Below are 22,903 nucleotides of genomic sequence, written 5' to 3'. Positions count from 1 at the left end.
TCATTTTGATGGAGCTCAGGATGCCGTGTCCGACATTGGCCTCTCGACGTTCACCTCCTTGATTTTGGCAGCGGGAGGAAACCAGAGCCAGTGTGAGCGTCAGAAACATTTTAATTAAAAAAAAAAAAAACAAGCTGCTTATTTACACGATGACTGGCCTCTCCCAAACATGGGCAGGGTGGGACACAAGCGCACGCACAAGTTCAAAGTCATTTCAGACAGGAATCCAGCTTCGATGTCGGCGTGCCTCATGGAATCACAAGCACTCCAGGCTGCTGGACGCTCCTGCTCCGACGGATGTGATGATCACTCTCCCAGCTGGGAGTCTTTGAGAGCATCTCAGCAGACAGGGGTTTTCAGAGTGAACAGGACCTGACACCATGTCATGGTTTAGGTCTTGATCAGTCTCGAGACAGACGCCAGCTGGTTGATGCAACTGGTGACAGCAGCAGGGACGGTGCGTGGCGTCTCCTCCCTCCAGCCAGCCAGCGCTTCCAGAGCTTTCTTTGGGTCGGCGGGTGACAGGTCTTGGATGCAGTACACCGCGGCCAACTGCACCGGCCAGGGCACTCCTGCACCAAAACCTTCATGACTTGATGTGTACGGGATTCAGACGGAACATGTTCTTCCTGGCGTGGCCGTACCTTCAGTTGGCGCGTGCCTCCCGAACGTATTGATGATGTTGGAAACATTCCGAACCAAAGGAAGACAGTTCTCCTTGATTCCAAGTTGACCAAGGCGTCCTGTATGAAAAAAAAAAAAACGTGGCTCAGCGTGTCACGTAGCGATGAAACAAGAGGATTCCTCAAGGAGAAACTGACCTATGAGGCGGAGGGCGGCAGCCACAGACACGTCAGACACCGGGCTCTGCTGCTCTCGTGGCTGTGTCATCCAGGCGTTCATCAAGGGCCAGAGCTGGTTCCTGCGCAGGAAGACGGCTGACGTTAGCGGTCGCGCCGCGTCCCGCTGCTCAACATGCTTATTTTTCTAAATACCCCAGTACGTTGTCGTAGGTCCACTTCCAGGTTTTGTGCGTGCAGAGAAGTTGCAGCGCGTGCACCTTCTCCCACGTCTCAGTCCCAAGATCTTGGCCGTGTCGGCTGTGATGTGCGAAGGACAGCTCCTCTCCGGATCGGATCTCAGACAGCGTTCTGGAGATCAGCTCATCGATGTCACAGGGGGGGCACTGCGGAGATGCACGGTTCAGCTCAACAAACGCATAGTCAAACACCTCCACTGGCAGGAGACGAGGCAGACCAACATCTGCTCAGTCACTCCTACCACAAACAGAAAACTGCTGTGCCAGCGTGGGACGATCTGCTGGCAGGCTCCGAGCGCTCGGCATTGATGAACAGCTACACCGCTTATACCTCTTATACCGTAACACTCAGTGGTCCATCACAAGGCCTCTAGCTGGCTCAAACTCGGGCATCTTCCTATCAGATTTAACCCAAGAAAAGCCGAGCAGTCCCTACTCTTCACCTTTTCCCAGCGGAGGAAGGAAGACAGGCAGCCCATGAGTTCATCCTCTGCCTTCAGCTTGGTGACAGCATGGATCGCCTGACATAGAGAACCTTTCTGAGCGAGAACTCCAGGCCATGTGGTCACCATGAACAAAATCAGCTTGGCACAATCTGGGAAATCTGCGGAGCACAGAAACACACTCGCCGTCACAAACTCTGTGTGCTCTCATTCAATTTTTCTTTCTTACCTTCTGCGAGAAAGCTGTGAGCAAGAACGCGAGCGCCGTCCCAGTCGCTCCTCTGGCGACAGACAGCCGTGTAAACCCGACACAGGGCCTGCATGTAGTTCTTGCAAAGACTTCTCTTCTCAGTCTTGAGTTTGTTCAGGATGGCCATCATCAGGTCATTCTCCTTCAGAGAAGAGGGAAGCAAAATGAGCAGGAGACGCTGCGCAGCTGGGACTCAGTGTCTAGAGCAGTGATTCTTCACCCTGGAGGGCCACTAGAAGTGTTTTTGTTTCTCACCTCTGGGCCGTGAGACGCTCAGTTTTAATACATGAGCCACGTGTGGTGGCAGTAGTGAGTACTTTCATTTACACTTTCATTATATCTTCTTTGGAGTTTAAATAAAATATGTCTTATTATACGTTTATATTTAGAAATGGTTTGATTATATTTATCTTACTGTTATTTATCTTATATAAAGTTTATTCAGTTTTCCCATTTTCTCAACAGTTTACATCAAGTGTATTTTTCCTTTAGTGAATGTGATGAACATGACCTTCTGCTGCTGGTCGGACTTTTGCATGACAAATGAATATCTTTGTGCTGATCATTTCACAAGGTTTTGCTTTGTTTACATGTCAGTAGATGAGATATGGTTGTTGATCACAAATGAAATCATGAATCGGTTCCATTGAATGGGCCCCCGGCCCGTTTGTTCTGGGTAAGGTTAAGAACCCCTGGTCTAGAACGCCTCATTCAAGCAGAGCTTCGTTTCACAAATGTAGTTTGGGTTACAGAAAACGCCCATATTCTTCCCGTCTGACAGCTTGAACTGGAGTGAGCCGAGCTGCTCCCCACCAGGAGACTCACCAAGTTCCTCTCACATATCAGCGAGACCACTTCTTTCTCCTCGTCCCTGAGCACAGGCTTCTTTGGAAGGTTGCCTACGAAAATATGGCTCTTGAGCACAGCCAGCAGATCAAAGCATCGTCGCTCCACCTTCCTCATACACCGCTCCACAATGTTGTCGTCTGTCTCATCCAAGTCCTGCCCTGGATTTTGGAGGCCAGGAGGTGGGCTCACTCTGGCCGTGCAGCGATCGAGCCTGGGCTGCTTGCTGGTCTGAGCTCGAGGGGAACGGCCGCTGGCTGCTCGTTTGACGCCTCTCGTCTCAGTCTTGGTGAAAGCGGTGGAAGCGAAATTCAGAAAACCAGAGGTTTGACTTTCACTGGTCGCCGCCAAGGCACCCACCTCTGAGGGGCCGATGATGCTGCCCTCTCTGAGGCTTCCGATGGAGCTCTCCCGAGACGTCCCAGTGGCAGGTGAGCAGCTCGCGGCCGCAGGAGGCAGACGTCCAGGAACCGGAACGGCATGTTCTGGAGTGGCCGAGCCAAACTGGAGTGGAGACCAAGGCGTGGGACTCTTGAGGGAGCTAGAGGTGGTCTGTGACATCTGAGTGTTGGGAGAGGCCATGGGCGACGGGAACAGCAGCTTCCCGATAGCATTGCGAGGACTGATTTGTTTCACCGCCTTGGGAGAGCGGTTTAAAGGCGTGAGAAGAGAGGGGAGGGGGGCTCCCATCTCCCAGCGAGCTCGGCACAGTTGTGTGGACGAATGATCTGGTGAGACTCTCCCATCCTGTGCGCCATTGGCCTTCTGTCCCACCATTTCTGACTCCAAACATTTCTCTTCCTTCTCTTCACCTCCTCGTCCCAAGGCATTTGAACCTTCTTCTTCTTGACGAGGAAAGCCAACTTGATCTTTCACATGACATTCTTCTAAGGACTGAAAGGTTTTGTTGTTCGTGGTCGACTCGCTGGAAGCCTCCGTCTCAACACTGTCTTCTGATGGCAGTTTACAGGAGATTTCAGTCTCCAGCTCACACGGTGGATTTCTTGAATTCCCGTCCAGTGATTGGCCATCATCTCCCGTCGCAGTCACGTCATCCTCCACGTCATTCATACCATGGTCTTCCTCCGCCATCATTAACGAAGGGCTCTCGTGAGAGGACCGCTGCAGGCAACCAGTCAAAGATGTCGAGTGGCTTCCATCTTGTTCACCACCCTCGGCCACATCGCTCCTTCCTTCAGGGATGCTAGTTTCAGTCCCTGTGGACTCTACAGCTCGACGTGGAACAGAATCCCATTCAGTTTTCTCTTCACCTGCACCATCACCATGTGTCGACGAAGCTGAAATCTGGCCTGTAACAGATCCCCGATCAGTGTGGTTTCTCTCTTCAGTCTTTTCATTCAGGGTTTGAGCGTCGCCCGCAGGACTCGCTGGAACATCCCCAACCTCTTCCGCAACAGAATCCTGCGTGTCAGGTAACAGTTTTCCTGAGACGGCAGAGACAGACGCAGTGCACCCCGCTGCAGTATCCTCCAAATTTGAACCATGAGCTGTGGAGGACAGCAGTGGCGCGGAGGGCGCCAGACCTGCGAGCTCCAGGTGCTGACGCTCTGCCTTGCACTCGTCTCCTTGCGCCGCCGCGACACAGGGTTTGACATGATCATGGATGTTTGGGTTTGGTTCGACTGTGCTTTCATCCATAGTCGAGTCTTTGTCCTCAGATTTTGGCGGTGAAGTACGTCTGGTGGATAAAAGGGACGAAGCCAAAGTGTGAGGGAAACTTTGGGGAGATGGGGGCGCAGCGTCAGCTCCTCCATCATCTGACTCCATCTCTGCATCCTGGAAACATTGAAAAAAAAAAAAAAAAACATCAGAGAGGATATCGAGTTGCACAAGATTTATCTAACCAGGAAGTCGGCAGAAAAATATCTTATCATCTGTGAAGCTTGATATCATCCTGCATTACCAGTGTCTGAACGATGTGATATACAGTGGATAGTGCTGTAAATATTACTAATAATTAGGGATGCTCCAATCGATCGATCGATTTCAGCGTGATCACTACTTTCCAGTCACAACAACCGATCATGTGACAGCCGGCGCTCTGATGAAGCTCCGCTGGCGGTGATGCGTCCGCTCCTCTCTCCTGGCTGCTCACTCTGCAGCAGCACGTCTGCTGTGGAGCTTCTTTCAATCTGTCATGTAAACATCCTGCGGGACAATGCTGCGCAGGGGGGCGCCTTCAAATGACACACGTCACACACAAGAGCTTTCTGGGCTCATGAAAGCGAGAGCGCTGTTAACGTAGCTGACGCTTAGCAAGCGATCGGAGCATCCCTACTAATAATTTTGGAACATACTGTACTGCACACTTGGAAAAACGGTGAGAAACAGCAAAAAGAGAAACAGTCTCACCACAATTGTTAACGGGGACAGGCAGGGAGGAATGGGCTGAAATACTTCCATGATCTCTGCGAGCGAGATTTCCAGTCCATCTAACAAATCAGACGTCTGCTCTCTGGGTGAACCTTTGCCATTGATCCCGGGGTTTGGTTTCTTCTTGTGCTGCGGGGAAACTTGGGGCTGGACACTTTTTGGAGCACGAGGAGGAGAAGGACCGTTTTGCCGCACTAAAGTACGACCAGACTTCCCAACGACCGGAGAAGGAGGAGACGATTTTCCTTTCGGAGGACTGAAGAGTTGTTGGGGGGCGGGTTTCACTTGCGAGGAGTTTGGCTCTGATGTAAAAAAAATATTCAAGAATGAATGTGCTTTTGAATAGAAAGTAAAAAAAAAATATATTGCTCTCCTACCATGAAGCTGCGGCACATCTGCCGCCTTCTGGCGAGGATCCACACACGCCCACAGATTCTCCAGAAGCATCCGAAATCTTGCTGCACATCCCCACGTAGCAGAGAGAAGACGACAACAGCTTCAGGCATTTCTCACCACCCACTCTGAAGTACTTAAGGTGCGGTTATCGCTCACCTTTGTCGATCTTGGGGACCTCAGCTGCCGTCGCTTGGGTCGACGCGCATTTCCACTCTGTAGAAACGACATCTATGTTCTTATTTCACACATACCATGACGGACCTTTCGTCTCATATTCCCACCTTTGGTCCGTTCTCTTTCGAGTCGCATCAGTCGTACCTACATGAAGAGATCCAGACGGTGTTTTACCGTTTCACAGTGCAACAATAGGTGGCTCGTAATGGGGAGTTCTCAAGTCAAAAGTGTGCAAGACCTGGAGGTCGCGTGTGCTTGTCTCAAGAAGGCTCTTCTCTTTGCTGAGTGTAGATATTTGTACGTTACTTTGGGAGACCGATTCTGGAACGGACAGAAAAGAGGTCACACACAACACAATGACAATTCTGCCTCACTCATCAACTCCAGTGGTGAACAATAATGTTCCAAACACACCCTCGAGCGCAGCTACTTTATTGGCCAAGCTCTCTTTTCTGTTGATAAAACAGACACAGGGAAATTCAGACACAGCGACTTAGGATCGATAATTTCAAAAACAACACACAATGCTACTTACACGGCGATTATTTCAGCATGCTCCTTTGTTAGAAGGTCTACTTTGTCTGCTTGTCGCTGTAACGTTTTTACACATGTCTGCGAGAAAGAAATGCACTTATCAAATACAGTCAGCGATTTAAAAAACATCCATGAATCTTACTTGTGCTTCCAGTAAAGCATTTTCAGCGGTCGACTTCCCTCTCTGAAGCGTTGAATTTTCCACCACCTGAGCATCCAGACGGTCTTAAAGGCGCAAATCAAATCGTTCAACTCCATTAGAGAGAAAAAGTCTCAACAGTTCACAAGAACATACCTTGAACTTCTTTCAGTTTATTCTCAAGTCCCTCGTTCCTGAGAAATAATAGGCATATAAGTTGATGGCCAACATATAGAGCTGACTTCAGTATTCACTTACATAGACGTTAGGTCACGTTTCTCCTGCTTCAACGCGTCGAAATCTTCCACCAATCGTTCATAATCCTCAAGGACAGACTAAAGAAGACGTTGTTTACATCTGATCATGCTGCATATACACAACACGAGAACAAGCAGACCACATACCCTTTGGTGCTCCAGTTCTGCTTTCATCGACTCATAATCCGCACTCTTCTTCTCTTCAGCCAGCAACCTGATTTGCAAGTCTTCTAGCTGATGCTGCACTCCAATGGTGTCGCTGGGGAGGCGACAAAATATACGTTACAAACCACCTCGACCGCTAAACAAGTCCGGACCCGGTGACACCTACTCTAAAACGGAGACCTTCTTTTTCAACGCCAGAAATGAAGACACATATTCCGTCAGGTTCTGTAACACACAGGACGGTCACATAACTTGGCTGAATCGTGCAAACACCGCAGGACGGAGTCGGATCACACCTGGTGCAAAACGGAGCAATTCTGACATTTTCCTGAGGCGGCGTCGGCGGCGACGGACAGCGCCTTCGGCTGACTATCTCCAGGCATCATGGTAAAACGAATAAAAACATACAAACGAGCGAATATTCCACCACGTCACACTGGGGCCGGTGGACTGACATCGAAGTCAAAACAACTTCGCACACGTTGACGAAGGACCCCCTGCAGGACCCAAAATTGGGGGCTTGTGAGAATGCCTGTTTGAAAAATAATACTTCGGTCAAATAAACCAGTAAACGCTTTCAAATATAAATTTGATTGAACCCTTTATTGCTAATATTTTTCGCCAAGTCACACAAGAGGGACCAACTATCGCATGTGATGTGCGTCTTTTTTTTTCAGGCGTTGATCGAAACGACCACAGCTCACTCAGTGTTGTCATTCAAACTGGAAAAGTGTCAAATATAAAAGTATTTGATCGCATGTAAAAAAGCTAGTACTATGCAGGAAGCACCTGGTGGATTCCCTTATTCACCCCACAATAAGGAAATGTGGGTTGTCACGGCAGCATACATTTAAAACGCAGACAAACATTGTCAACAAACACAGTAGCAGCAAAGAAAACAGCACACAAACCAGAGGGATGGTTCACACACTTGATTTATTTCACTTCGTGTCATGCAGAAGGCCAGCAGAGGGACCCGTCAGCCTCCCCTAACCCGGAGCGGCAGGAAAGTGAAGGACAGGCGTGAAGGTTTGCTTCTTTGCTTCATACCCGGAGACCCACAGAAGGACGCAGGTCAGCGACACTTGGAACAGAGAAAGGACAGTCCGAGGGAAACGCCTCAATCGAATCGATCGTTTTTTTTTGTTTGTTTGTTTTTTTAACCACATGAAGGCAGAACTTCTTCCAACGTGGAGCAATAAAGAATCCAATCTGAAACTTCATCCAATATGGTTTCAGACCAATATGGTTTATTTATGCTCCTATGTTTTGGATCAGACTGGACCAGCTTTATTCTTGTAAACGTTTCCGTACTGCTGGGACACTTGTAATGAAAACGTTTCACATCACTAAAGGTCTGATAATAATAACAATAATAATGATGTGCCGTGATTGACTTGTGTCGTACCTCCTTTCGTCCCAAAAGCAGCGGGGTCGAGGGACACACTTTTCACCGCGGGGTGACGCAACACTTTGCTCCCTCACCACCACGTGGGCCAAAGGAGCTTCTGGACTCGTCCTCTTCCCATACCTGGACGCAGAAAAGTCAGTGAGTGGCTGTGTGCCTCGGAGCAAAGCACTGACCTCTGCCTGGTGATGAGGTTGATGTAGTGTCTGAGGGCGGAGTGATATCTGGCCAGCTCCTCTGCTGAAGCGTCTCCCCCGGGTCCGACGGGTTTAGCAGGGTAGGTGCTGCCGTCGGGGAGAACGGTCCCCAGCAGGCAGAGAGACAGAACGTGGAGGGACGTGGCACCAAAACGGACCCTGAAACAAAGTTCAAAGTTCAAGAAAATGGAGCCATGGTCTCCACCACCACTTACATCCTGAATCCTCAGCTCCTCTGCCAGGTCTTCACTCGGGGCCCTGTTATAAAGGCTCCATTTAGGGGCGGCGCTCGCAACAAATGAGCCGCATCATGAGTTCCCTCAAGACATCAGTGCAGTCAGGCAGGGTCTCCACACGAGGGGCTGAGGCGAAGAGTCTGTAGCACCAACTGCTGTCCTGCCACACCATGTTCAGGTCCACGCTCCTGAATGGTTCGATCATGAAGCCAGTTGGCAGCGCACTTCACAGCACACATCGGAACGACACGAGTCCTCGCAGCAAACACCGCGTCCTCGCGTCATTAAGCTAATGTGCTGGCGAGCGCGGCTCGATGGGACGGAACGGTCACTTGCTGGGCCGGGACCGGAGGAGTGCCTCGGCCCGCTGTGTGAGCTCGCCTCATCGTCAAAAGGAGATCAGGAGGTAGATGGGGTACTGAGAAAGCTCAACTCGCTCACATCGCACACAGCGTGGCGGCGTCACCAAAGGGCAGCTCATGTTCAGGAAGCCAACACTGAACATCATTTTGGTTTAGGAGAAGATTTTAATTGAATCAAAGCCAGCAACGTTCACACAAGGCTTCGACAGCAAGTCTCTTTGCTAAAAACATCTGTCCGGCTCGTCCTCACAACTGTTCCGAGTCCTGAGGCGGAAAATTCCCCTCAATTCTGCGAGTCTTCAAGATCATAGGTGAAGTCCTCTGGGATCTTCTCAGCCGGGATTCTCTGCAGCTGCTCGTCACAGGAGCGCAGGGTCCACAGTTTCTCCAGCTCGTACCTTTCCCTGGTCTCCGGGAGCATGAGGTGAACCACCATAGTCCCTACAACAAGAGCCACGCTCAGAGGGCCACTTGCTTAGCAGCATTTACATACCGAAATCGATGCACATCCAGTCGTCTGCATCCTGGCCTTCAACCTTGACGTGTGGCTGCGCATCCTTCTTCAAGTATTTATACTGCAACCACATTTGACTGTGAGCGACACACACACGCCGCCTCAAACGTTGCAGCTCTCTTACCACTTTGACGGCATACCGACTCATGGCGGACAGGTGCCTGGACGACACACCACCGACGACGATCAAGTACTGAGCATACTTGATCTGCTCCGGGACTCGAATCACACAGATGTCCACCGCATTCTCCTGACGCAGCAGGGACACCAGCACGTCCAGAGAGAAGGTCTCGGAAGCCCCTGGAAAAGAGGCGTGAGAGACGGCGGAGCCGAGGTCATTCACCTGAGCAGACACAACGTGCTCAGAATCAAAGAATCAAATTTATGGCCATGGTCAACACCAACTAGGAAAGTGTTCTGGAATAACGTGCAGTCAAAAAGTAAATAAATAAATAAAATAAAAAATAAATAAAAAATAAAATAAATAATAATAATAGCCACTGTTATTGTGTCTCATGGAAGCAAGTAAAGGTCACACAGCTGCTCCACAAGGTTTACACTTACTTTGGCTCGCGGGAGCGCGCTCGCTCGTTCGCCCCTCAGGCTCGTACTCGTCACGGGATGTGTCCGAGCACCATCTCCCGGTGACAGGCGCGGGATGGTGACGTCGCCCGACACTGGTTCCGCTCGAGGTCACGCGCCGCCTGGGAGGGCCCCAACCGACGTCATCACCAGCGCTTTTCAACGGTCTATTTCTCAACAAAAGCGACGAGAGGCGCTTAGAGCAAAAGATTGGAACAGCACGATTCATGGCGACAGCGTGGGTCGCGAGCGGGGCAAAAACAGGAAGGAGCTGGAAAACTCGGGACGTGATTGGCTCGCGCGACTTCTTCTATGGTTAAGTCATTTTGGCAAACTTCTTGGATTGACGCCACCTACTGGAGTGCAAGTAGAACTACTTCAGCTATGAATCGATGACCAAACGTTCTCAAATATTCGCGTGTCTGCCATAAGATTGTGATCGTCTTATTTCATCTCATCCAAGACGCTACGGATTGGTCCCTTCATGGGGAAACTTGTGTGAAGAAGTCACATGATCACAACTGTCTGTCGCCATGACAAATGCACATGGATGTGAGGGACAACTGTCACTGCCCTATTTGCTTCTTCACCCCGTTTTGCTTCCAGGGCTCAGTTTTATGACGCCATTTCCTGTCCACATGCGCACATTGGTATTTCAAGACGTAATTTACTGAGTATATACTCATATTAACTGAGACCTCGTAGGCAAGATAGAAAACTGCATGCAAATTGCACAGAAAGATCCAATTACTTCATCTGAAATCTTGTTAAAATATCCAAATTGTTGAATAATAATAATATAATAATAATAATACAAGAGCAGACTGCAGCGCAGCGTACGTTCTGCTGAGAAGGTGATGGGTTGCAGCCTGCCACCTCTTCAGGACCTGTATGTCTCCAGGAGCCAGAGACGTGCAGGTGGGATCAGAGCCTTCGCCCCTTCTCACCCTGGACATGGACTGTTTGTTCCTCTTCCCTCTGGCAGGAGGCTACGGTCCATCCAGACCACAACCTCCCGTCACAGGAACAGCTTCTTCCCCTCGGCCCTCAGACTGTTGAATTCCTGAACAGCCTTGTTGTTATTTTATTCTATTTATTTTATTTGTTGTTTGTTGCACTTTATTCCAAAACACTTTCCTAGTCAGTGGGCTCCCCACTGACCATGGCAATAAATTTGATTCTGAAATGTAGTGATATATATATATAAAATAAGGTTAAAATACAGTTAATACGTCGGCGTAGTACTTAAGTCATTCAAATGTGTAGTGAGGCGTGGCCTAATGACTTGCTTGCTGCTATTTTATTCTAATTTATGAGTCAAGCAGCTGCACATCCATGTGCACATGCGGACAGGAAATGACGTCACAAGCCGGAGCCCTGGAAGCAAAACGGGATGAAGAAGCAAATAGGGCAGTGACAGCTGTCGAAAACATACAGAATCACATGACAAAACAGAAGCAGACTCTCCGTTGATATTTTTAATGATAAAAGGATGAGAAATCACTCGATCAAAATCGAGCAGACTGGAGTCATAAACTCTCTGTAAAACATCCTTTAAAAAAGATTCCACACACGAGTAAAATGGAGGAGTTAAACCGAGTCAAAAACAAGGTGAGCCTGAGATTCGCGGGCCACTAGCTCAAACGCCGGTGTAAACGTGACACTTTCCTGAGTTATAAACAGGTGCCTTTGTCATCTCAAGCCATGGACACCTTTATTCTGAGGCCCACAGGAATGTGGTCGGTCAGGGCGGCCAGCTGAGTGATGAAAGACACTTCTTCGACCTCCTGCGGAGACAGAGAGCATTTGATGTCACGGGGCCGGCGTTTTCCCGGCGTGGAGACGAAGGCGGAGCCACGTACCGTTCTGCAACGATCGGAAATGGAGTTCTCACGGAACAGGATGTAGTCCAGCCGTCTCCCGACCCAGGGCTGACCGTCCTCGGGGTAAAGCAAAGGCCGGCCCTCCGCCGGCACCGGAGGCGAGATGTAGCGCTTCCTCAGCTCCTCTTGCACCAGGGTCCTGTCCACAGACACAGCGTTCCGTCGATGCGTCCCATGCTCAGAACACTCTGGTTACCTCTGCAGGTTTTCAGCCGTGTTGACGTCATCGTCGTACAGAGTGGGCTGCCGCAGAAGCGTGCCTGAAAGACAGAGCACAACCTTGCCAGCGGTGCCACGGTCTCACCCCGTGGTCTGCGGCACGGCCACACACACCGATCACCCACGGTTTCTCCCTCCCCGGTCCTGCCCTGCACGGGTCCCTGTACTCCTCAAACAGGGCGTGGTTCTGTTCCAGGTGGTCATCTAAACACACAGACGCAAACATCAGTCTGTCACCCAGTCGCTTTAAAGACTAGAGCCACCTGGCGAGCAGTTGTCGAAGTTGAAGTCCCCACAAAGCACGTCGAAAACCACATCCTCGTCCGGCAGTTTGTTTGCTGCCTGGAAATCCCCGATCCACTTGGTGACCATGTTCAGCTGCAAACAGCGGATCTCTCCTTCACCTGCGGCGCACGCATCCCCAGTCAGACCGGGACACGACGTCGGAGCTCGAGTGCCACTTGCCCTCTGGCGCGTGAAGATGCGTGCAGTTAAAGTAGCCGACGACGTCCTTCCCCTTGCGATTCCTCCCGATGAGCAGCTGAGGGAGCGACACACACTTTAGCCTCGTCGTCAGGCGTCGGCGGCGTCCGTGCCACGGTACCTTGGCGGACAGGAGGCCTTTAGCAGCCAGCGCGTCTTCCCCTCGGCTGTTGGGGAAGAAGTGATACTGGGCCTCCAGGACCGGGAAGCGACTGGCCAGAAGCATGCCGCTGTTGAAGAACTTGAAGGTGGAGCAGCTGCACGGCGGCTGACAGGCATACACCCCTACGTCATAGAGTATGTGTCCAAAAACAGGCTTCAGTCGGTCCGTCAGCTTCTTGGCCGCCCGTGTGTCAAACACCTCCTCCAGACAGAGGACGTCCAGATTAGCGGGAAACATGGTGGAGACCTCCCAGGGAACGTCGGCCAGCCCCTGAGACGGCGGAGCCCGAGGAGCGCCCCCTCTCTTCTCCTGGTTGGAGCGGGAGGAATCGTCGGAGTCGTCACACGGAACACACACGACATGGCTGTTGGACTCGACAAGGGCCGCCGAGCCTGGTTCTGGATGGCGCCTCGCTGCAGGTTGGCTGCGGGTGGCGCCGTATGAGGTGGAACTAGCTTCAGGGAGGATGCTGTCGGACGGACTCAGAGCGCCGCAGCTGCCGGGCGACTGGACGAACACCCGGAGGTTGGGTCTCCCCACACCCTGGAAGATGAGCCGGCCGATTCGCGCCGCCCGGGACTGGCTGTCTCCCAGGTTGTTGAAACGAGCGAGGCCGTCCGGCAGGAGACACAGGTTCGCCGTGGCAAAGCAAAAGGAGGCCTTCCCTTCCGACTCAAAGCCGCGGTGAGTCTCGCGGTCGGGAAGCGACTCCTCCACGAGGTACCGGAAGGGCCTGCGGCAGACTTGAAGCGGCGCCCACAGCAGGAAGCCGAGAAAGCCAAACGGCAACGAAAGTAGAAACAGAAGAAAAAAGAGGAGGACGCCAAAGAAGACCTTGAGGGGGCGGAGGTAGCACTCTTGCTCCCGGCGCTGCCGCCGCTCCAGAGTGGTCGACTTGCACACGGCGATGACGCGGTCGAGGGACCAGAAGCACGGCCAGACCAAGGCCCATCCCGCCGCGTGGAGGCCGGCAGCGGCGCGGTTGGGAAACGGAGACGGCGTCAGAGCCATGGCTGCGTTCACGCCGACGCCGGGACGGACGACTTCAGCGCCGGCCCACACTGAAACAGACACGGCGGGCTGTCAGGCAAAACCGGCAAAACAAGAACTCGGTGAAGGCAACTGTGTCTCTGCTGGGACCAGTTTACCTGACTGGATACACATGAGGAAACCGGACAAGTGCAAGGAAAAACAGGGTTAGGGTTAGGGTTAGGTTAAGCCTAACCCTAACCCTAACCCTAACCTCAGTCCGCGCCCCGAGAGTCGAGCAGAATGACGGCGCGAGCGTTTTCAGAGCGTGACCTTTGACCCACATGGTCTGAAGTCTCCGGGATGTCGGAGAAAAAGCCCGCACTTCACCCGCACCGCAGCACCGAGAGAGGGAGCGACGAACTTCAGACGTCAAACTGACGGCAGCAAGGGGTTAGCGACACACTTTCGGCGCGGACTTCCTGCTCGGGTGGGTGTGGCGCAGGTAACCGAGGTGGCGGAGCTAGTGTCAGCTAGCCGCCAGTAGCAACAGCCTCACCTTACTTAGCTCCTGTCCCGCCACCTGCGGCGCAAGCTCGTCTCCATGACGACGGACCAACGCCTCCGACTCGACACCAGCCGCCCCGCGGAGACTGACCCGCTGTCTTCTGCGACTCGCCTTCTTAAACCGAACCCTGGTGACGTCATCGCGGAGCGGAGTCCGGGCGTCACGTGACCTCACCTGTCAACATCCTGCTCGCGCCGTCGCAGAGACGTCGGAGTTTTTCCATTCAGCGCAAAAACAATGACTGGTTTCATATTAACTCGGGAAAATGTGTTCGGATTATTGACATCGCGCGAATTCCACTCCTTGTTGAATTGACTGAATTCGTGAACAGCCTTGTTGTTATTTTATTTAGTTATTTTTACTTTATTTTTATTTACGTTTTAACTGCACTTTATTCCAAAACACTTTCCTAGTTAGTGGGCTCCCCACTGACCATGGCAATAAATCTGATTCTGATTCCACGTCCAGAAATCTAAATGTATTTGGAAAAATCCATTGTAAGTCAACAATACTTGGATTCTATAAAGCCGTTTACATTGAAGATATTTGACAAATCTTCCCAGGATAAAGCCTTCTTTTTCGACGCCCGTTTAATTTCTCTGAAACAGGTTGCGCTTTTCCTTGACTATGACGCGTCTCACCCGAACTGAGACCGATGGTTTTGGTTTATTTATTAGCTGCTTCTATTATTATTGTTGTTTACTCCTTATTATGTTATTATGTCTTATTCGTGGCTGCCTGACCTCGCTGACCTTGATTCTGTTTGCGGTCCACTTCAGCGTTCCACCGGTTCGGCAGAACAGGTCGGTTCGGATCTGCGCTCTTATCGCCTTATCTCTTATCTGAAGGCGCGCGCGCGCGCAGCGCCCTTCCTTCATAATTACGTCGCGGCTACAAACTTCACCCGCATTCCTGATCTGCTCTGTCATGACGCGCAGGTCATACACGCCACTTCAGCCGTCGGTCTTCAACTCGTACCGCTCGTTTCGCGACTCAACAGTCGCTCCTGCTGGAGGCGCAGCGCTCTGCTGCCCCCTGGTGGACACATACCGTCACAAGAGGAGTCCGGTGAAGAAACCAGCGGAAGAAAAGAGAACACCGCGTAAAACTTTAATCCAGCGAAAGGAAAATACAGCATCGACAATCCATCGGTTAGTAGAACCACACAGTCCGATTTTCACTACATGTGTGCATATATTAAAAATCATAATAAATCAAACACAGACAAGGGAGGGTTTTCAGTGCAACTACAAGACAAAGCAGGTGTCGTTTTCTCACGCGGCGGAGCCCGTCAGCCGCCGCGGGCTCGGCCAACGATGGCCAGGATGTAGAGGAAGATGTTGATGATGTCCGTGTAGAGGTTGAGGGCGGCGAAGACGTACTCCTCGGGACTCAGAGCCATCTCTTTGTTGCCCAGCAGCAGCTGCGTGTCCACCGCCAGGAACTGGAGCAGAGACATCTCCCATCAAACACGGCCTCGTACATGAGCAGGCAAATCGAGTGCGGGCTGCAGAGAGCGGCGGACTCCGGGGCCAGAGCGAGGACCGACCTTTGGCGGCTCCCGCGCTACTGACCCGCTCCGCTGGGCATCATCAGGGTGACATGAACAAGTCGCTGCTTTTCGCTCAAACAGGGTTCCCCTCGCGCGCGGCGATAGGTCCTTCGGGGAGTGGCCTGGACTAGGTGACACGAGAAGGCCATACACCACCAGAACTAACGACAGTTTCTCCGACCTCTCTCCACTTAAGCATCCTGTTCAGCCTCCTTAATAAGATCGTAGCACGCGAGGTGCCGTCACCCCCGACAGCAGGCTCAGTAACACTGACTTCCCATGATGCTCTGCAGCCCTGTCCAAGCAATTGCCTTGTCACCAATGACATTCCAAATCTATTCCTACCACCACTGCGATCGGTTGCATGGACTGCAAAGCGCGCAGACTTACACAGGTGAAGAGCAGCGCTCCCAGGCCGGCGTACACGATGTGCAGAATCCTGTCCCGGATGAAGATGCAGAGGAGGCCGAAGACGATGAGGACGATCAAGCACACGAAGAGCACGCCGTAACAGGAAGTGAAGTCATACTTTGTCTGTGGAGTGAAAGGCGACAGGAAGTGAAACCGAGTCGGGAGCGAGAGGAGGATGAGGTCCCGCACCTGCAGCGAGAAGATGACCACAGTGAAGCAGACGACGGCCGTGATGCCCACCGCCATGATCACGGTGTCCGTGTCGTGGTAGCTGGAAATCATCCCCACCATGTAGGACAGGCTGAGCGTGAGGACGGACTGAGGACGGAGAGGAAAGTTAGGATCGAAATATCCGCCCACACCGTCACCCGGCCCGGGGCTTTGACTCCATGAACTTCAGGGCGCGATCAGAGGAGACCACTCACCAAGGCGATCAGGTTCCAGGGGTGCGTACGGCGAAAACTGCCACAGCAGCTGATGGCCAGCACCGACGCCAAGAAGACACCGTAGGACACGAAGTACGTCCAGCTGTTGACCCGCACAAACTGCTTGACTTCGTCGACAAAGGTGAACACGGCCACGAAGGCCAGGGTCACTGTGAGCTGAGCGGTCAGCACCAGGAACACCTGAGGGGAGGAGTCACAGTGAGGCAGGTGTGTGTGTGTGTGTGTGTCGGTTTGATCAGACCACCATGACTCCATGTCTGACTGGCCTCCTGGTGCAGCAGGGTCGCTCTTACCTTCCGGATGAAGGCTCTCCTGATGCTCTTGTTGTCCAGGCCAAAGCCTTCAATAAAGTCCTGGTTGTCGTGGAAGGCTGGCGGGTCTTCCTCACTGTGGTGAACGTTGTCCGCACTGTGCATGAATTTGAGGTGATCCGCCGCGGGGTTCGGAGCGCCGCCATATCCGAACCCACCAGGAGGCTCCACGGGCCCGCCGAAGGCCACTGGCGGTGGGTACGGGAGCCCGATGGGAGGCCCGATCGGAGGTCCGCCATACACGCAGGGGCCTGGCGCGGCAGCCCCGGGAAACACTGGCTGCCCGGGCAGCAGCGGAGGAGAAGCGCCCGCCTCCACCGGCGTGTACTGCGGCTTCTCGCTGCTCATCTCTGGCGACGAAGCAGCGCGGCGAGAGAAGCACGATTCCAAACACAAGCTCGAAGTCGCGATCAAAACCCAGCGATCCTCGCAGCGTACGTCAGACACACGCCCCGCCCCCGCGGCCTGACGTCGGCCGGTCACGTGACACGCGCTGGGAACTATTTGCCCATTTTATTTTACGACACATTCGAAGCTAATCCAACAACACGACGCTGAACGCTTTTCCAAGTGCCGGAACATGCGAGTTGCATCGACGTGCGCTATATTTACGCCGGGAGTGTCACTGCCCTATTTGCTTCTTCACCCCGTTTTGCTTCCAGGACGCAGGCTTATGACGTCATTTACTGTCCGCATGCGCACATTGGTATTTCAAGACGTCATTTCCTGAGTATATACTCATATCAACTGAGACCTCGTAGGCAAGCTAGAAAACTGCATGCAAATTGCACAGAAAGATCCAATTACTTCATCTGAAATCTTGTTACAATATCCGAATTGTTGAATACTAGTCAAATGTAGTGATATATATATATATAAAATAAGTAATAATAATAATAAATACAGTTCATACGTCGGCGTAGTACTTTAGTCATTCAAATTCTGCTTCGCTTGATGAAATACCAGCGTGTAGTGAGGCGTGGCCTAATGACGTTGCTCATTTTATTCTAATTTATGTGTCAAGCAGCGACACCACAGGACAGGAAATGACGTCATAAGCATGAGCCCTGGAAGCAAAATGGGATGAAGCAAATAGGGCAGTGACAGTGGCATCACGGTCTAATTCAAATGACGGCGTTATACCGCGACGGTGAGGCGTGCACAACACACTCACAAACCTACACATCGGGAAACATTTATGACGTTTCAAGACAAATTACCTATTTTTTCCCCCGTGTTTTCGGAGTCTGTGAGTTTGTTTTAACATCTTTCTACATTTAGTCCCTCCCGCAATTGGTACAATTGGCACATTCCAACGACCACCTCCGAATCCCGTCCGGAATCGCTTCGATTCTTGTAAAGTGGAAACACATTTAGAAACTCGGAAAACAAACCCTGAAACACGTTTACAAACCTGGAAAGACACTTGCCAACTCAGGACAAAAAATTGTTGGAAATGTGTTTCGCTATTTGTGAATTTGCTCCGTGAGTTTGTAAATGTGTTTGAGAAGTCTGGAAATGGGGCAACGTTGGAGCCATCGCCTGCCTTCTTGAATCAAAAGGTCCACGCTGCTTCCTTTTCATGTCAAGTGGATTAAGCCCACAAAACAGGCCGCGCAGGGAGCAGTGACCCCGGCCTGACCTCAGTGCTCTTGTCAGGCGGTGCTGGGAGGCACAAGGTTTGGAGAGCCCGCTGAATCATTTTTTCAAATTTTTTTTAAAATAGGTGCCGTATCTCATGTCGTTGGTGCTCTCTGATCCCAGGGGTCATGTGACCTATTGACTGAAAATCATGCAAATTGATACAGAGTGCTGATACATTCAGTTTAAAACAACAAGCCCACATGCACGACCGGCTTTGGCAGCTGCCTGAGACGTTTTCAGGAAAGCGCCGCCCCGCTGGTGGCGGTTCCGACCAATCAGGTTGAACCTGTCCTTCTTGGGGAAAGAAGAAAGGAGCCAAAAAGATGTAGTTCCAGGTGGCGCGGTGACGCTAGGACGACTGATGACTGAACTTTTGAATGGCTCGGAAAGAAAAGGGAGGAATCTAAAGGCTAGAGCAGCCTTCAATGAACTGGCTCGATTGTTTACGTATATTTATGGGTAGTAAACAGTGTGTGAAAGATATATATATATATATATCTAACTAAAACACCAAGGACAGAAGAGATGTGAACAGAGTAAAAGCTGAAAAAAGTGTTTTCAAAATGATGCTAGCAGAATGTCATCATATTCAACCGAGAAAAAAAAGTCTTAAAAAAAAAAACATCCATGAAGAAACAGTGAGGTGAGGTCTTTCATGTGGGTCACCTGCTCCTCAACGTTCCACTCTCCGCTCGACCCGGTGGACAGAGAGCAACACACCATGCAGCGGCGAAATCGAAACCCAAAATACAACTTTTATCATCATCATAAATATATAAATAGCATAAGTTAAAAAGATACGTTAGAAAAGTCAACATGAAAAATTCACATTCAACCATCGTCCCTCCCCGGCTGCGACTTCGGGGGTGCTAAGCTCCGTCACTCTGATGAAAGGAGTGAGGATTCCTCGCTGTCGTCTGCATAGGTTCCACCAGGCTCAGGTCTCTCGACTGCATGTTCATTCACGAGCCGGGCGCCGGCGAGCCACGCCAGGATGTCAACGTCGGGTCTCCCCTGACCTGCTGGTGTGTTTTGGTCAGAGGAGGACTTGAGACAAAGGGAACTAATGTGCCAGAAGATATAAATATTAAACAGGTCATGATTCCTTCTCGCCATACAGCAACACCGCGGCTCCGCTTCAGGCGACCCGTCTCACCGCTCTACTGCATGCGGTCCGTCTGCAGCTGCTGTGGCTGGTACTGGCTGAAGGCCGCGGCGGCGGCGGCGGCACCGGGGGTGGCTGCCGCGGCCAGCGGCTGCTGGACCGCGTACCCGTACCCTGCGGCGGCCATGTAGCCGGTGGGTGCTGGAGACGCGGCGTACGGGTACTGCTCGTAGGCGGCGGCGGCGGCGGCAGCCGTGGCCGCCGCAGAGTACTGAGCGTACGCCGCCCCGGCATAGTCCAGATAAGGCGAGCTGGCAGCCGCGGCAGCGGCTGTGGCCGTGGCGGCGGAGGGTTGCACGTGAGGGATCACCACGCTGGGCTGGACGAAGGCCTGAGGGTAGACGTAGTGGGCCGGGATCCTGGTGGGGACAGACGGGTCAGACGTCAAGACACGCGTGAGGGTATCCAAGCCTCAAAAGCAGGCGCCACAAACTCCTCAGAACACAGCAAATCCATTCATTATCAACCTAGGAATGAAAAGTTAAGGAAGCAGCACAACCACAAGAAAACACAAGCGTGTTTTGGTTTGTTTTTCGAAGCCCCACAATCTGAAACGCAGAGCGGCATCAAGTGTGGACGGTGCTGCGCCAGAGCCGGGTCCCCGGCGCCACCATGCCAGCGGCTCGCACAACACCGCAAGTGGACCCAGTGGCGTCCACCTTCTGTCACACCAACACGGCAGGCATGCTAACACGTGTTAGGTCCTTCAGCACAAACACGGGCCGCTGGGCCCGGGAGCCCGCCGCCACGTTACCTGCCGCCGCCTCCCGTCTTCAGCCACACACATACAGTCAAACACAAGGACTGGTGAATGTCAGGTCGGCCAGGGCGTCTGGGCGAGTGCCACCCGGGGTAAAAATAGAGGGCAGCAGGTGGGACACCGCTATAGCACAAACATCTTGAGTGACAGCGGAGGCTGCGCCGGCGGCTATTTCGGCTCTCCTTGTCACCACCAAAGGGCCAGTTGATCTCCTTCAGCGACACATGCGACGGTCAGCCGCGCCACTCGGGGACTTGGTTACCACACGCAGCTGCCCCACCTGTTGTCTGCGCCATACATTATTAAGAGTGACTCCCATTTTCCATGTGAACCTGAGAGGCTGGGGAGATCAGCGCAGCCAACAGCTGCTGCCCGAGAGGAGCGGCCCGGACTCTCCTCCGGTCGGAACTGGAGGAAAGCGCAGGTTGGCTTGAGAGCGCGACGCGGGTCGGTCGCAAACATGCAGCCGGGTTGTTTTGCTGAAGGCCCCTTGGAAGACAAAACCCTACGGAAGATTGACTCAGAAGTGAAGAGCCACCGGCCCCCACTGCAAGTAGAGATGAGCACACAGTTAAACTGAAACACCACGTCACCCCCAAAACAATCCACGCACGCGCACACACGCACACAGCTAGGGACTAATACACCAGAACAGAGGACTCCCATGCAGCTGGTCACCGTTCGCGTGTAAACAGGTAAGACTTTAGCCCAATGCTGACTCAGCTATTCCTCAAACCACCAGTTCCCTTCCTCTGCTATTTTAACCCTTCACGAGCCTGTCGGATCAGAGAGAGACAGACACGGGGTCAAATCCCACAGCTCCCGAAGCACTTGCTTCACTGGTCGCTCACTCACAAGGATGGTGGAAAACATGGCCGCCAACTCACCCGTACGGCCGCTGGATGAACGCCGGGTGGATCTGAGGGACGCCGAAGGCAAAGCCTGGAAACAGCCCAGAAGAGCAGCGTGAGAAGCGACACTCAACAATTTTGGAGAAGAGCTAACTTCTGAAGTGGGTGGAGCCCGTGTTAAGGTGCGTTACACGAAGGGAGCGCCTTGCTAGCACTGCTAGCAGTTTCCCACACAAAGGCAACGTGACAAAAATGAATTTACTTGAAATACGACCTTCAGGTGACCTTTAGAGTGGAGCACCTGTGCCACGGCACGCGTAACTCGAGTGGATCGATAGCATTTCAGACGATCCTAATGCTAAACATGTGTTACGCACCACGGCGGGCGACTCATAAAAATGTTGTGGAATATTTGACTTCAACTTCACGTCCTACTCTTCTGCAGTCCCGTGCCAGATTGAAGCACTGACTCACCCAGCATGTTGGATCAAGATGAAAAACGTTGGCAAACTGAATTTTAGACTTTGAAAAAGCCGCTTCAACACACACGCAGGACTTCTGAAAAAGTTGACCCCAAAGCTAGCTGTGCGTGCCCTGCCTTGTAAAGTGCCGTACTGCGGTGACGTCACGCCACTCCGCTGCCGTACCTGGCTGGATGACCCGGGGTTTGGCCCCCAGATAGGCCAGGTTGACGTTGGCCTTCCGCCCGTCTATGATGGGGTTGGGGTCTTTGCAGGCTCGGTCGGCGGAGGCCCGGTCAGCCATGGTCACCTGTGGCACGCACACACACACAGGAGGGTGAGAGGAGCCGGGCTCGCGCTCCACCCGCCGCGTCACACCGTACTTACGAAGCCGTAGCCGCGGGACTTGCCGGTCTGTCGGTCAGTGATGACCACCGCCTCCTCGATGTCCCCGAAAACTTCAAAGTACTTCCTGAGGCTGGAGTCGGTGGTGTGGTAGGGCAGACCCCCCACGAAGATCTTGGTGAAGGTGGTGTCTTTCTGGGCCGAGTGCATGGTTCTGCTGCTGCTGAGGAAGCGCGTCCAGCTGAGCCGCGGTCCGGACAGAGAGTGGGGCTGCTGCCTGGCCCCGCGGGAGGAGGAGGAGGGGGAGCAGGAGGGGGAGGAGGGTGACACCTGTTGAGTGGGTTCCAGTTGTCATTGTGTGACACAGAAACTCAACTCCAGCCCAACACACACACACACACACACTCACAGCCCGCCTCCCAGCTGCCGGAGCCCCCAAGTCTCGGTCGAATCAGGAGGTCCAGGACCGACCTCTTGGTCACGCGCGGGGCCTTAGCAACAGGATTTCTGACAGAAGCCTCCACCACCACAACTCTCACCTCGAGAGGCGCCACCTGATCAGCCCTGGCAGTTGAGTCAAACGGCTCTGCTCCTCTCGGGAAACATGTCTGTTCATTGGATGTTTTTGTCTGACCGCTGCCTCAGCAGTGTCGGCCTCCTGTCATCCCAGATGAGCCACAGCTTTGCTGATCTGATCCCATCTTTCTAATATTCTTCGTTAATATTATGGTCATTG

The 22,903-nt window shown here is 52.4% G+C and overlaps 5 protein-coding genes and 1 long non-coding RNA gene across 9 annotated transcripts; all 6 read right to left on the bottom strand.

Annotated features, from left to right (window-relative positions):
* Positions 1 to 83: 83 nt before the first annotated feature.
* On the bottom strand, positions 84 to 7,118 carry ice1 (KIAA0947-like (H. sapiens)). 2 transcript variants are annotated; one of them, XM_053887710.1, is made up of 21 exons: positions 6,934 to 7,118; positions 6,804 to 6,862; positions 6,620 to 6,731; positions 6,474 to 6,550; positions 6,372 to 6,409; positions 6,219 to 6,301; positions 6,078 to 6,154; positions 5,957 to 5,994; positions 5,781 to 5,863; positions 5,650 to 5,686; positions 5,525 to 5,581; positions 5,350 to 5,430; positions 4,952 to 5,274; positions 2,939 to 4,375; positions 2,558 to 2,863; positions 1,712 to 1,874; positions 1,483 to 1,643; positions 996 to 1,186; positions 822 to 922; positions 645 to 743; positions 84 to 572 (listed from the first exon to the last, which is right to left on the bottom strand). In XM_053887710.1, the coding sequence occupies exons 1-21, from the start codon at positions 7,021 to 7,023 to the stop codon at positions 391 to 393; spliced, it is 3,795 nt and encodes a 1,264-aa protein (XP_053743685.1). In that variant the 5' UTR covers positions 7,024 to 7,118; the 3' UTR covers positions 84 to 390. The 2 variants fall into 2 exon arrangements, with proteins under 2 accessions (XP_053743685.1, XP_053743684.1); XM_053887709.1 differs by having other exon boundaries at positions 2,558 to 4,375.
* Positions 7,119 to 7,702: 584 nt separating this feature from the next.
* LOC128772034 (uncharacterized) lies at positions 7,703 to 8,238 on the bottom strand. The gene is made up of 3 exons (XR_008416697.1): positions 8,222 to 8,238; positions 8,046 to 8,168; positions 7,703 to 7,721 (listed from the first exon to the last, which is right to left on the bottom strand). It is a non-coding gene; the product is annotated as an uncharacterized LOC128772034 (long non-coding RNA).
* A 759-nt stretch (positions 8,239 to 8,997) lies between these two features.
* On the bottom strand, positions 8,998 to 10,524 carry malsu1 (mitochondrial assembly of ribosomal large subunit 1). Its single transcript, XM_053844082.1, has 4 exons — positions 9,919 to 10,524; positions 9,479 to 9,654; positions 9,334 to 9,415; positions 8,998 to 9,281 (listed from the first exon to the last, which is right to left on the bottom strand). Exons 1-4 carry the CDS (start codon positions 10,163 to 10,165, stop codon positions 9,124 to 9,126), a joined length of 663 nt encoding a protein of 220 aa, XP_053700057.1. The 5' UTR covers positions 10,166 to 10,524; the 3' UTR covers positions 8,998 to 9,123.
* A 5-nt stretch (positions 10,525 to 10,529) lies between these two features.
* smpd5 (sphingomyelin phosphodiesterase 5) lies at positions 10,530 to 14,583 on the bottom strand. Of its 3 annotated transcripts, XM_053844081.1 has the most exons (8): positions 14,213 to 14,578; positions 12,643 to 13,745; positions 12,504 to 12,579; positions 12,302 to 12,442; positions 12,153 to 12,242; positions 12,016 to 12,079; positions 11,799 to 11,958; positions 10,530 to 11,723 (listed from the first exon to the last, which is right to left on the bottom strand). In XM_053844081.1, the coding sequence occupies exons 2-8, from the start codon at positions 13,693 to 13,695 to the stop codon at positions 11,634 to 11,636; spliced, it is 1,674 nt and encodes a 557-aa protein (XP_053700056.1). In that variant the 5' UTR covers positions 13,696 to 13,745; positions 14,213 to 14,578; the 3' UTR covers positions 10,530 to 11,633. The 3 variants fall into 3 exon arrangements, with proteins under 3 accessions (XP_053700056.1, XP_053700054.1, XP_053700055.1); XM_053844079.1 differs by having other exon boundaries at positions 12,504 to 13,745; positions 14,213 to 14,583; XM_053844080.1 differs by lacking the exon at positions 14,213 to 14,578 and adding an exon at positions 13,998 to 14,154 and having other exon boundaries at positions 12,504 to 13,745.
* Positions 14,584 to 15,317: 734 nt separating this feature from the next.
* Positions 15,318 to 17,570, bottom strand: grinab (glutamate receptor, ionotropic, N-methyl D-aspartate-associated protein 1b (glutamate binding)). The gene is made up of 5 exons (XM_053887112.1): positions 16,924 to 17,570; positions 16,610 to 16,810; positions 16,374 to 16,502; positions 16,164 to 16,307; positions 15,318 to 15,665 (listed from the first exon to the last, which is right to left on the bottom strand). Exons 1-5 carry the CDS (start codon positions 17,287 to 17,289, stop codon positions 15,513 to 15,515), a joined length of 993 nt encoding a protein of 330 aa, XP_053743087.1. The 5' UTR covers positions 17,290 to 17,570; the 3' UTR covers positions 15,318 to 15,512.
* Positions 17,571 to 17,813: 243 nt separating this feature from the next.
* Positions 17,814 to 22,788, bottom strand: rbm24b (RNA binding motif protein 24b). Its single transcript, XM_053887113.1, has 4 exons — positions 22,210 to 22,788; positions 22,009 to 22,132; positions 21,398 to 21,452; positions 17,814 to 20,109 (listed from the first exon to the last, which is right to left on the bottom strand). The coding sequence occupies exons 1-4, from the start codon at positions 22,375 to 22,377 to the stop codon at positions 19,746 to 19,748; spliced, it is 711 nt and encodes a 236-aa protein (XP_053743088.1). The 5' UTR covers positions 22,378 to 22,788; the 3' UTR covers positions 17,814 to 19,745.
* Positions 22,789 to 22,903: the final 115 nt, after the last annotated feature.

This window comes from Synchiropus splendidus, chromosome 15 (genome assembly GCF_027744825.2).
Source record: "Synchiropus splendidus isolate RoL2022-P1 chromosome 15, RoL_Sspl_1.0, whole genome shotgun sequence".
Taxonomy (NCBI): Eukaryota; Metazoa; Chordata; class Actinopteri; order Syngnathiformes; family Callionymidae; genus Synchiropus; species Synchiropus splendidus.
This window is presented reverse-complemented; position numbering and strand designations above follow the sequence as displayed.